General features: G+C 45.2%; 1 protein-coding gene across 1 annotated transcript in view; it reads right to left on the bottom strand.

The window, feature by feature from the left end:
• Positions 1-13548, bottom strand: part of POLR1A (RNA polymerase I subunit A) — an 80762-nt gene that overhangs the window by 43650 nt on the left and 23564 nt on the right. Inside the window, exons 13-14 of the mRNA XM_060655895.3 lie at positions 8159-8413; positions 3365-3556 (exon numbers count right to left, since the gene is read on the bottom strand). Coding sequence (XP_060511878.2) covers positions 3365-3556; positions 8159-8413 — 447 coding nt within the window. The remainder of the gene's footprint in view (positions 1-3364; positions 3557-8158; positions 8414-13548) is intronic.

Genomic DNA, 13548 nt, shown 5'->3' with positions numbered 1-13548 from the left:
TGAGCTGTTGCCCTACTTGCAACAGAGACTGTATGACCTGCAAAGCCTAAAATATTCACTATCTGGCTTTCATAGAAAAAGCATACCGCTCCTTGAACTACACTATCCATACTTATGGATTTTAATCTTAAATTGCAAAATTCCCCATCCATTCTGTTAAACCGACTTCCATTTCTGGCCAGGATAGGGCAACAGTGACCTGAGGACTCTTCCACTAAAAACAACAATAAAAGCAGACATGAATATGAAACAGTGGTTTTCAAGACAATGGACACCAGGCAATGAAGGACAGTGATCAGGAAAGCTACAGCAGACTTGAACTATGTACTAACTGAACCTAACTGACATTTTTGGAGCACACAATTCAAGAGCAGATCATAGATGATTATTTTTTTTAATGTTTATTTATTTATTTTGAGAGACAGCAGAGAAGGAGCAGAGAGAGGTGAGAGAGAGAATCCAAAACAGGCTCCATGCTGTCAGCATAGAGCCTGATACAGGGTCTGAATCCACAAACCATGAGATCATGACCTGGGTGAAACCAAGATTTGGACGCTTAACCAACTAGCTACCCAGGTGTCCCAGATTATACATTATTTTTAAGGGTACACAGAATATTTACCAAGATACACCATAGTAAACATAATCTCATACACAAATGTCAATAAATTTAAAAGGATTCCAGTCACCCAATGTATGTTTCTCTTGCCACAGTGGAATCAGATTGGAAATACATAACAGATTATCTGGAAAATCTCTAAATATGTGGACACTAAATAATGGACTTCTAATTAACTCATGAGTCAAAAAGAAGCCAAAAGGAAAATTAGAAACTATTTTGAAATGAAAGAAAATACAACATAGTAACTTATATGATGCTACTTAAGCAGAATTTAAGGGGAAAATTTATATCTAAATGCCTACACACACAAAAAAAGGAAAAAAGGCCCCCATCAAATGATTTCACCTTTAACCTCAAATGATGAGAAAAGAGCAAATCAAACCCAAAGTAAACAGAAGAAAGGGAATAATATAGATCAAAGTGAAATCAATGAAATAGCAAACAAAAATACAGAAAGTCAATGAAAACTGGTTCTTGGACAGCAAAACGAATAAACCTCTAAGCAAACTGATCAGGAAAAAAGAAAGATGACACAAATTAGGGCGCCTGGCTGGTTCAGTTTGTAGAGCATGAAACTTTTTTTTTTTTTTTTTTAATGTTTTTACTTATTTTTGAGAGAGAGACAGAGCATGAGTGAGGGAAGGGGCAGAGAGAGAGGGAGATACAGAATCCAAAGCAGTCTCCAGGCACTGAGCTGTCAGCATAGAGGCTGACGGGGGGCTTGAACTCATGAACTGTGAGATAATGACCTGAGCCAAAGTCGGATGCTTAACTGAGCCACCCAGGCGCCCCTGGGGTTTTTATTTTTAAATATAACTCTTGATCTCAGGATCAAGTTCAGTGAGTTTGAGTCCCACACTGGGGGTAGAGTTTATTTGAAAAAAAAAAAAAAAAAAGATACAAATCACCAGTATCAGAAATGAGTGAAGTGACCCACCTACTGATTCTATAAATAGAATAGTAAACAAATATTATGAATTGATTTATGCTTGTAATAAATTCAGCAACTTATGACAAATTCCTTAAATAAACACAGTACTGAAGCTCATTCAAGAACAGATAACTTGAAGAGCCCTACATGTAATAGAAATTTTAGTTAAAAAACCTTCCTACAAAGAATCAGTTCAAGATGGAGTCATTGTTAATTCTGCCAAACATTTAAGAAAAAATAATACCAGTACAACACAAACTTAGAGAAAACTGGAGAAAATATTTCTGAACTCATTCTATGAAGACTGCATTACCCTGACACCAAAAACAGGGAAAGATATTACAAGAACCCTACACATCAATACAGACACATCTTTGAGATTGTGGGTTGAATTACAGACCACCACAATGAAGCAAATATAACAATAAAGTGAGTCAAATGAGTTTCTGGTTTCCCAGTGCATACAGAAGTTACATTTACACTATCTCGTAGTTTAAAGTGTGCAATAGCATCATGTCTAAAAAGCCAATTCACATACCTTAATTAAAAAGTACTTTATTGCTTAAAATGCTGACCATCACCTGAACTTTAAGTTATAATCACTAATCACTGATCACCATAACAAATATAAATAATGGACCAGTTTGAAATATTGTGAGAATTACCAAAATGTGACACAGAGACATGGAGTATAATAAGCAAATGCTGTTGGAAAAATGACACCAATAAATGAAGTGGAAAATAGCATACAAAATTGCTTGAATATAGCGTTGCCACAAACCTCCAATTAGTAAAAAACACAGTATCTGCCAAGTATAATGAAACAACACGCAATAAAATAAGGTTATGTCTGTATCCCTCACAAACACAAATGTAAAAAACTGCTAAACAAAATTTTAGCAAACTTAATTAAAAATATATAGAGACAGGGGAATACCTCATGATAAACAAGGGTTACCCCTGAATGCAAGGTTGGTTTAACAACCAAAAACCAGTCGGGTCGTAGGTCCACAGACTTAAAAGAATTGCTGAGCTAGAAGAGACCTTAGAGATCACCAACCTGAACCCTTTGTATTATAGATGAAGAAAGGAGGCCCACAAAGCCAACATCACACAGCTGATTAGGAGTCAGGCCTCAAGGTTGAACCTGGGGACCCAGCACATAGTAGAAACACAAACTTGGCTGTACTTCATTATTTGATTAGCACATATACCATTATTTTATTACTTTGACAGTAAGCATGGTGTGATGTCTTCGGGGTTAGGAAGTGCTGGGTTTGAATTCCAACTCTGTCTCCGATAGACCTGGGCATGTAATTGAAGTTCTCTAAGCCTCAGTATCCTCATCTGATAAACGGTGATAATAACAGTCTCTGTATCACAGGTTGGTTGTAAGGATTACAACCCAGGAACCCCACCAAAGAGAAAATCATACAGATCACACAGGCATACCTTGAAGATACTGCATGTTCAGTCCCAGACCGATTTTTTTTTAATGTTCATTTATTTTTGAGAAAGAGTGAGAGAGCGTGCGCGCATGAGCGGGAGAGGGGCAGAAAGGGAGACACAGAACGCGGAGCAGGCTCCAGGCTCCACACTGTCAGCACAGAGCCCAAGGTGGGGCTCGAACTCACAAACCGTGAGATCATGACCCGAGCTGAAGTCAGGCGCTTAACCAACTGAGACGCCCAGATGCCTCAAGTCCCATACCATTTGATTTGTCATTTCTCTACTTCTGGCCTGGGCTCTACCAAGAATGAAATCTTTTATTTGAGTGGCCTGTTTCCTTTTTTTGATTTTCTCCCAATTACCTGCTTTCCCGTCCACAGTGGAAAGGGCTTCAGGATGGCAGGAGGAAAGAGCTTCACACGCCCCACTTTGTCTGTGAGTCCTCGGTACAGCAACTCCATATATTGCTCCCGAGTGAAAAAGCAACCTCGAGTGGTCATGTTTGCACCTGAAACCATGTGATCTTGAATCAACCCCGCCAAGGGCTGGCCATCCTACAAACCAAAACAGTAAGAAGACAAATAGGAAGTCACATTCTAATTCCTAATCATCTGCTTGGAAGCCATGTACTAGCAACAGCCCTCCCTTATACCCCTGTACTGTCCTGCCCCACAGCCTTCCTAGGCTGGTGCTTGGGCCTCCCATCTGGAGAGCAAACTGCCTCCCAAAGCACATGACCAGGCCTTCCCGACCGGCTTCCACCGTGACCATTTGCCGACTGTTCTAGAGCAAAACAGCTCCAAACTCGTCCAGCTCCCCACACCTTCTGTCCATAATCCCATCTGGTTCTAGTTACTCAGGCAAAGTTTTGGCATCTCTGCATAAATTTGGTCTAGCTTGCACTTTGCTGTGTTGTTGCTTTTATATTTTGGTTTTATGCTTTAGTATTTTTTCACACATTTCTGGCCTGGCTCTCCTCTAAATCAGCGATCCATTCAACAAATATTTATTGAGAGCCTACTATATGCCCAGGCAGTGGGTTAGCCCTCCAATCTACTCTAGTGGGCCAAACAGACATGATCCTTTACGGTGAGGAAGAGCTACATAGTAAACGAATGATTGGATAAATACGTTACCACAAAGGGTTTTAAATAACATGGAGAAAAATAACAGATGGGTCATCATTTAGATTAGAAGTAGGGGGATGGTCAGAAACGATCTCTCAGGGGCACTATTACAGAGCCCTGAGCATTACTGACTTAAGAGTCAGCTCTCTCTAAGGGGTAGGGGTTCAAGAGAGTTGAGAGGGCCTTGATGTGCATGACTGTAAAAGAAAAGAATGTACGTTTACAAGTGTCTCTTCACAATGTAGCACATGTTCATGGTGGGCCTTTAATAAAGGCTGTTGTCTACCAGATGCCCAAACAAGGGCTATTATGTAAGCCCCAGTACATTCATCTCATTTGAAATCTTTCAGACTTTCTGATCCCTAGTCTCCTGCAACTTATCTGTAGGTCTGTGTTCATGGCAACATAAGACACACTAAAGTAAAAATAGCTGTGCCCACTGACATTTTTTAAGAGGTGGTTTTTGCAAACTTTTTAATGTTTATGGGAACTTGAGAAAAATCTGTGCCTTGGATCTAAAGATTGTTATCATTTGATTGCTTGTTAAACACTATCCAATATTATGGCAAGGTTTCATAACTAAGGCCAAAGGAACTCACGAATGCAGCCATGGAGAAGGGCCTGGAATTTAACCACATGTACTAATTCAAAGGATAAAAAGGATGCTTGTCAAATAGCCTAAATACTGTGGCAATGGGCTCTACATAAACTCAAAGACAATTATTATAGATGGCTGAATAGCTGCTGTAGATAGAAGGCAAGGTCAGATGGTGCACACGGCCCTTCTTACGAAGGCTCTGGCTTAAGAACATGAATAAAAACTTATACTCTGCATCTTGTTCCAAAGACAAGATCTTATTTTGCTTGGGGGAAAAACCCAAACCAGTATTACGCAATTTGCCTCATCCCGCAAGTCTTTGGGGAAGATATAGAGTTTTCCTTTTGTTTTCTTCCTTTAAAGAACATAATTACAAGTTATGTGATCTATTCAGTGCCTTCTCCTCTCTCCATCCAGATTTTTCCATGACTAGAAAATTGCCTTAATGGCTAAATTGCTTTCAATGCAATAATCATGAATTGTAGGGAGAAATGCTGATTAAAGCAACTTACTGAGGGCCTACTTATAATTCTAGATTTCCCAAATCCTGCTTAGGATCAGAAAGACCATCTCTAAATCAGAAACCCAGATAATTGTCAGCTATCCTATTCCATCTAATATCACAGCAAAATGACATTACAATTAATGCCTTTGGTCAGGATGCTTGGAGAATTAGGGTATTCTGTGACCTAAATTTTCTGGCTAAGTTGACAGAGTCGGGGAAACGCTCAATCCTTGTTAAAAAAACTTTCCACAAGGCACTGGCCCTCAAAAAATACAACAAGGAGAAGAAAAACAAAACTCCACAAAGAAACACATCAATCAAAAGTTCAGCTGTTTTCTTAGGAGAGAAACAGCTGAAGTTCCATTCACCTCCTATCTTAAGTAAGAAACACAACTCCATTAAATACATTCAAGCAACAATGAAATGTACTTTAATCAGGTCCTATGATTAATCAAGGAAGAGAACCTGAAACAAAGACATGGAATAATGAACAAAGGGAAATGGAAGCAAGGGAAATAAAGACACACCAAGAAAAATTAGCCCTCTCACTGCCCCCCCTTCCCCCAAAAAGGCCTTTTCTGGTTTAACAAAACTAGCTCCTGCTCTCCTAGGACTCTGCCACCAAAGTAGTTCAAGACATGCTGCATTTTTGTAACCGCTAGCAAAATAAGGATTCCATTTCTTGGCATTTACACTACAGATTAACTGAAATTTATCAAGAATCACAACCTCTGTACTCTGTTCTGCCTGTCTCCTGACCTGCAACTCGTGGGTATGCGAGCACGTGATGAGGCACATCTGGATTTAAACAGGTCAGTCCTTTGAAGGACGCAGTGTAAGCATGAAGCTTCTGTATAATCTTACTCAATGAAAATGAAGTATAGACCATTCAAGTTCGTTGGCCTGAGAACTTCAAAGCACCCCCTATTCCAACTCCTCGAATGTCCAGAGGTCACTGGACATGTACAGAGAACCATCTGGCTGCTCCCTGGTAGTGTCCCCTGTGGTAAAATGTGACCCTGCCTCCAGAGTCAGAGAACCACTTTAGTCCTGGGATCCACTTACTGCCATAGTACCTCTTCCATCCCCAGCCTTGCCTGTAAAGGGAGGCTAATAACACATGGTGCCGAGCACCTGAGCTTGGGAGTCAACGGTGCTGGGTTCGAGTCTTGGCATCGTCACTGGCTGGCGAGCTGCTCACTTGTGTTTCCTCATCTGAAAATCACTACTTCTTAAGCTTGTTTTGAGGACTAAACAAGAGAATGTTTGCAGGTCACTCAGAGCAGTGCCTGAGGCACAGGGAGTGCTCAATAGGTGGTGGCTTTTGTTGTCACACAATGACAGTCACAACTGTTATTTAAGTGAAAAGACAAAAAGCCAAATTTCAAGTTAGTCAACTTATTATTCTAACTTCTGAGGGACCCCAGTGGGCCTTTAGCTCCTCTTTTCCACTTTTAGCCTCTTTACTAATCAACAGCTGGCTGCAGCAGGCAGAGAAGGGAAAGAGAGTGAAACTCAAACAGCTGGGTCCAGCACGGAGCCATCCCAGCGTGTCTGATGGCCAGGAGGCTGGGATGCTGGGCCCCTGGCCACTGCCAGATTCTCTGGGTGGCAGATGACTGCTGAGAAGAGATGTTCCCAGGTGGAGAAAGCACTGACCAATGCTGGACGTATCCGAACAGCCTCCCGTGCTCCTCTGGCTGCAGACGTCTTCTCCTGCAGAAGGTTGGCAAGACCCCCAGAGGGGGAAAGAAGCAAAGCCCCGAGGACCCGGGAGCTCCCTGTAACTTCCTCCGCCTTCTCAGCGGTGTGCTGGTCCAAGCACTTCATGTAAACGTGTACACTAACAGCACCTATTCTAAGGGCTGTGCCAAGGGTGAAAGGGGAAGCCTCTGAAGTGCTTTGCACAGTGTCTACCATTGAAAAAGGGCTTGGCAAATGGTAGCCATAATTCCATGTTACTATTACTACTGATTCTTTCATACTCCACCACAATCCAACTGAACGACGTAGAATTGTGAATCACTGTGACACAAACTGCTGATAATTTAAAAGGCGTCAGGCCCCAGGATGGGTGGTGAGGGGTAAATGGAGTCTGGAACATACTCTGCTCTCTTTCCTTCAGCCTGGCTCTTTCCCCACCCTCTTGCTCTCATGAACACTCACTGACTCAGGCCCCTGCCACTTAATGGAATGGGTCAGCTGGCCGGGCAAGGAGGAAGGAAACTGAATCCTTCTCTTGTACCCCACTGGACAGCCATGACCACATGGCGCTGCTTTAAAAATGTTTTTAAATGTTCGTTTATTTATTTTGAGAGAGAGTACTAGTCGGGGAGAGGGGCCGAGAAAGAGGGAGAGAATCGCAAGCAGGCTCCATGCTCAGCGTGGAGCCCGATGCGGGGCTCGATCCCACGACTATGAGATCATGACGTGAGCCAAAATCAAGAGTTGGACGCTCAACTGACTGAGCCACCCAGGTGCCCCTACGTGGCTCTGCTTTTAAGGACCAACCTCAGTGATAGAAGTCAGGGATTCAAAGGGGAGACACCTTCATGGGCTAGAGGGATCTCATCTGGGCCCTTGGGTTAAGCTGTCTCTAAAAACTCATGCTTGTCAGAACTCAAAGGATCAAAGTCATCTGGGGATCATAAGGACCATCATAGTTAGGATGCTAATGCTTGCTGAAGGCTAATAACTTGTACAATGCAAACATAAGTCTGGAAGAAAAGACCTCTTACAGAGCTAATAGTTAATACCCTCTAAGCAACTACAGGGTTGAAAACCCCACCTGGAAGAAGCCAGGACCCTCTATTCCATAGGCCTCTGCCCTAGAGCTACCCACTGACACCAGAAGACAAAGAGCCCAGACCTGAAATGCCAAGTTGTGTCAGCGATGACCATGGAACCGCCTCAAGGTCAGACCTACCTTGGGAACAAGGTACTGCTGATCTGTACAGGCCAGGACGTAGGCCTCAGCCCGGCCCAGTTCACTCTGGGGGAAGTGGGCATTCATCTCGTCTCCATCAAAGTCGGCGTTATACGCCTTGCAGTTGGCATAATGGAGCCGCAGGACTTTCTCTTCGGGCAGGATGCGGGCGTGGTGTGCCTGGATGGAGGGTCTGTGCAGGGTGGGCTGTCGGTTCAGCAGGAGGATGTCCCCATTCTTCACATGCCGGCACACCTGGGGGCAGAGCAGAGCAAAGGGGGGAGGTCGGTGACAACTTCAGCATCATCACTACTGTTCCCAGGGCTCTCCTCAGCCTGGTCTGCATATGGGTTCCGTCCATCTCCTGTTTTATTCAACCAAATGAAAGGGGAATTGGTCCCTTTTTTTAAGAAAGAAACTTAAAAAAAAATTTTTTTTAATGTTTATTTATTCTTGAAGGAGAGAGGGAGACAGAGCATGAGTGGGGAGGAGCAGAGAGAGGGAGACACAGAACTCAAAGCAGACTCCAGGCTCTATGCTGTCAGCACAGAGCCTGACACAGGGCTCGAACTCATGAACCACGAGATCATGACCTGAGCTGAAGTCAGACGCTCAACCGACTGAGCCACCCAGGCACCCCTGAAACTCTAGAAATCTTTGAGAAATAGCTACTAGCCCAGTGTGGCCCTGATCCCCGCTCTGCGCTCAGAGATGCAAGTGACAGATGAGGTCCCAGGCCCCTGTTCAGTAATCTTTGTCTTCTTCAGAGAGGTATGGCCTTTCCAGAGTCTTGAAGTCCTCTGAAAAATGGTCTAGGGAAAGAAATGAACACATCTGATGACAGCATGTCTGCATGGAGCTGTGAAACCCCTGGCTTGAAAGGACCTAGCAGACCTCTGGGATTCCCCGCACTGCCCCCTGCCCCAGGCACATGAGAATAGGTTGTTTTAAACATCAATCCTAGGTTTTAGAACTATCTCACCCAATCTCTGGAACACAGAGTTTTGAGTCCCAGTTCAATGCCTTCTGAAAACATTCTGTTGCACTTAAAACATTAAAAAGAAATTTAAATTGCCATAGTCTTTTGGGAAAGCAATCTGACAACAGATTTAAGAACGTTTAAAACTCCTTTCCTTTTGGCATTTCAGAAGGAAAAAAGTGCCAATGTCAGGTTACATAAACACGTATGTTTAAGCAGCAGTGCTCACAGCGGACAAACATGAAATAACTTGGGCTGCTCCACAGAAGCGGCATGGGTATGTAAACCATGATATACACTATGGAATACTATGCAGTGATGAAAAAAACGGAGTTAAATACTCATCCTTAATATTCAAGTAAAAAAAAAAAAAAAAAAAGGAGAAGAAAAAGAAAATCCAGGTGCCATATAAGGTGACAGGATGAGGCGGTTTAAAACCCAACACAATTCTTTATGTATTTATACGTACAAGGGAAAGGTTTCTTGGATCCCTACCCAGCTGTCCCTATGGACTCCGCAGGTACAAGGGCACATGGGAAAAGTAAGGCACAGAGTACATCTTTACCTCTACACATCTTAGTCCTGTTCCTGCAACAATGCGTGTGTATTACTCCTATTCATTTTTTTTTTTTTTTTAAGATCTCCAACTATTTTTAAGAAAAGCAACAAGTACTGCCCAAGTGATATGCTCATTGTGGGGCAGAAAACTCAGAGAACAGAATAAAGACCACAAGTAATCTTACTCCTTAAAAGATAGCCACCATCCACACTTTTTTCCCCCTTACCAATACGCCACTGGTCATGTCCTCCTGACAGAACACCACTTCCCACAAAGCTGACTCTAGTGGAGGGCTCACTGAGCTTTATACTGCCCTTTATCTTACCTTATGTTAACTACTGGGCTTCCTAAATGATGAACCCAAAAGCTATTTTCAAAGAGAAATGTATGAAGGCAGCTGCCCCAGCCATTCTGCAGGCCCCCTGAGCAGCCCAAATCAGTCTTGGTCAGACCCTTCCCACCCAAATGGACTTGGTCCCAAATGGACTTGGTCAGACCCCTCCCACCCAAGTTTCCCTCAATTATAGCAGGTAACAGCTTGGGGGTAACAAATTCCTCCAAGTCTAGTCTCTTTATGTTGCCCACATTTATGAAGCTGAACCAGAAAGGTGGCTCCAGAGAGTCTAGAAGTAGACAAAAGATCCTGTCCCCATCCACCCCACCTCACCCCAAATTTTCAGCTAAGCTGAAAGTTTCCTCCAGGTCAGGGAAGCAAGGAGCAAAACCCTGAAATTCTAAATGGCAGTCCTAAAAGCACTTAGCAAGGAGGCAGTCTTTCTGCGCTCCAAGGAGTTCGAACATTCCCCTCTCTGCCCCCACATCCATGTTTCCAAGGAGACCTGAACTCTGAGAATTCTCATGAGGGTCTGTCCAGGGCACGTCATAGAGACTGAGCTGACTTTCAAGGTCTTATTTCTTTAGCTTCTCCAGGGAGAAACTGCCCAGACCTGTGGGCAAAACCCCAGGATGGACCTCAGATTTGAGTCTCGTAAATTTGAGACATCCTCTAGCATAAGCAAACCCCACAGCTGGGAAGGCAAGCAGGCCAGTCTGGCAGGCACCAGCCAATCCAAACAGAAGCCCTGGAGCAAAGGGAGCTCCCCTCGCCAACCCAAACCTGAGGCCCTTCCTTTCTCTTGTATCTAAATAAATACTGCAGTGAAAATTAGCATGCCCCAGTGCCCGGGTCAGAGTTTTCAGAAGCAGACCCAGAGCCAAAGAGCGGCTTCTGGAAGGCTGCTGGGCTGGGAAATGAGCCTCAGCCGTCCTGGCCACCTCCTCCCAACTTACAAGGCCCAGAGGAAGGGACAGAGATTTCACACCTCCCAAGGGAAATGGGTCCTGTCAGTCACCCTTTTCCTTCTCACCTAACCTGCGGTCCGTCCTTCCCCGGACCAGGCTCCCTGCTTCCCAGTCATGACCCCAGCTCTTTAGTCTAGTCCTGATCTACGTGCAATGCGTTAACCAAAATCTGCAAAACATTACAAATAAAGTACACGTGTACGTAATTATACAAGTTAGCATCGTTTATAATGTTATTGAGATTTTGGAAAAGAGGGATGCCTGGGTGGCTAAGTGGTTGAGTGTCTGACTTCGGCTCGGGTCGTGATCTCATGGTTCGTGGGTTTGAGCCCCGTATCGGGCTCTGTGTTGACAGCTCAGTGCCTGGAGCCTGCTTACGCTTCTGTGTCTCCCTCTCTCTCTGCCCCTCCCCTGCTGCTGTCGCTATCTCTCAAAAATAAAGATCTAAAAAAAGAGAGATTTTGGAAAATAAAAATAATCATCCTTCATCCCCACGTCCTGATGTTAAGAGCCACTTTTCCCTCATAAAGTCCCTTCCTCTCTTCGCCCCTGGTTACAGGTCCAACGTGGCCCTCCCACCTCAGTGCCTCCCTCATCTCAGCCTGGGTCCGTCTACTCCGCAGGGGTTTCCTGAGCACCTCTTGCATGCTGGGTGCTGAGAACACCCTACCCGCGTCCTCACGGAATTTAGGCATTGGAGGGAGGATGAATGTGAATGGGTGCCCGCATGGTGACAACATCACACAATGAGAACAAGGGGTGGGGTGGGGGTGATGAGTGTGTGGTGGGAACACCATGGGGCGCACCTCCTACAGTTTTGAGAGTGTCAAACTACAGAACACAAGCAGGAGCAGGACACCTGCTTTTGTAAACAGAGTCTTCCGGGCACGTGGCCAGGCCCATTCATTTATGTGCTGCCCGCGCTGGCTCTGACACTCCCAAGGCAGGGTTGATTAGCTGCACCAGAGACCATGTGGTCCCCAGAGCCTAATATATTTACAACCGGACCCTTGGCTGGAAAAGTTTGCAGACCCCTGCCCCAGAGGATGAGGGCTTTGCTGAGACCCGAAGGACTAGCAGGAATTGGCCCGGGAGCGTGGGGGAGGGCAGTGATCCAGGCGGGGACACAAATACACGAGGGCAAGGCCTGAAGGGAAGGGACTCTGCAACGGTGGGGGCCAGCTGGAACATGGAGGCAAGCTGAGAGGTGAGGCTGGAGGGGAAAACAGGGACAGTGTGCCCAGGACTGGAACTGAAGTCAGAAGACCAGCGAACGGGCCCGCCCATTCAACCTCGCCACTGCTCGGAACGCACTTCAGTCACTTCCCAGGAACTGACCGGCCTGTGGCAGCAGGCCAACCTTCCCTCTCTGAAGCTCTGGATACCGCTCACCTCCGACCCCACAGACGTAACCAAGGCCGTGTCAAGTTCTCTGTGCAACTGCCTCATCCTTGCATCCCAATCACGTCAGAAACCCTGTACCCTTCTGCTGGTCTTTCAGATGCCCTTAGCTACTGGCCCCGCTGCCTCATGAGAGCTCTGAAACCTGACTGCTCCCACTCTTCGAACTGCTCTCCTGCGTCACAAATGACCTTCATTTGGACAAATCGGATGCGCCCTCTCTGTTTCTGCCCTCTTCTCAGACTTCACATGGAACTTCATGAGCATCTAACAGGTATCCCTGGGAGATATGAAGATACCCAGGGCTGCTCTTTCCCACAACCACATGTGGGAAACAGATGCAGATGCCAAATGAGGAGGCCCAGCCCCCCCCACTCCCCAACCACTCTCCCTCAGCTTCCCCGGTCCTCCCTGCCTTCCTCCGGCTTCCACATTTCAGCCCGTGAGTCCCCCATTTTCTCTCTCCACTGTACTTTGTGCTCGGAGTTCACACTCTGAAAATTAACTCTTATGGCCCTTAATTTAAGTCCCACACACCCACCTCTCACAGGAGATGGGCCTTTAGATTCCCCACCATCACCTCACTTTACAGGTGCCCGATGTACCTCCTGTCAGGGCACTGCCACTCTCCTGTGCTGGGAACCACAACTTGGTTCTCACCTCCTGTCTCTTCCACAGCCTTGACCCCCACGCTATCCAAGTCACCCCCTCCCCCCCAAACATCCCTGCCATAACCTTCACTTTCCTGCAGCCTTCAGGCTGGCCCTCACCTGCCTCCTGATGACTGAATCCTCCGTGCCCTCCCACCCTCAGGAGCCCTTTTGTTGTTGTTGTTGAATTTGCATCACATTATTTCTAATAAGAACTGCATCTCAGTCACCATCGAGATACAAAGATAAATACCGATAAAGCACATAAGTGCATCATGCATATTCAAGCCAAAACCAAGAGTATGTTTCCGTCCTTACTGGGCATCTTAATCTACACACCTGAAAACCAAGTATAACTTTTTTGATCAAATACACATAATTTCTTTTTTATCTTTAAAGTTCTTTGACTTCCATGTGCCTTTCTTGCTGAGCATCAAGTACTAAAGCCAGAAGTCTCTGTTGCTAGTCTCTGTTGTGTCTGCCACACCACCGAGCAGTG

The sequence above is a fragment of the Panthera onca genome, chromosome A3, assembly GCF_046562875.1.
Source record: "Panthera onca isolate mPanOnc1 chromosome A3, mPanOnc1 haplotype 2, whole genome shotgun sequence".
Classification (NCBI taxonomy): domain Eukaryota; kingdom Metazoa; phylum Chordata; class Mammalia; order Carnivora; family Felidae; genus Panthera; species Panthera onca.
The sequence above is the reverse complement of the archived record's forward strand: the minus strand, read 5'-3'. Positions and strand labels throughout refer to the sequence as shown.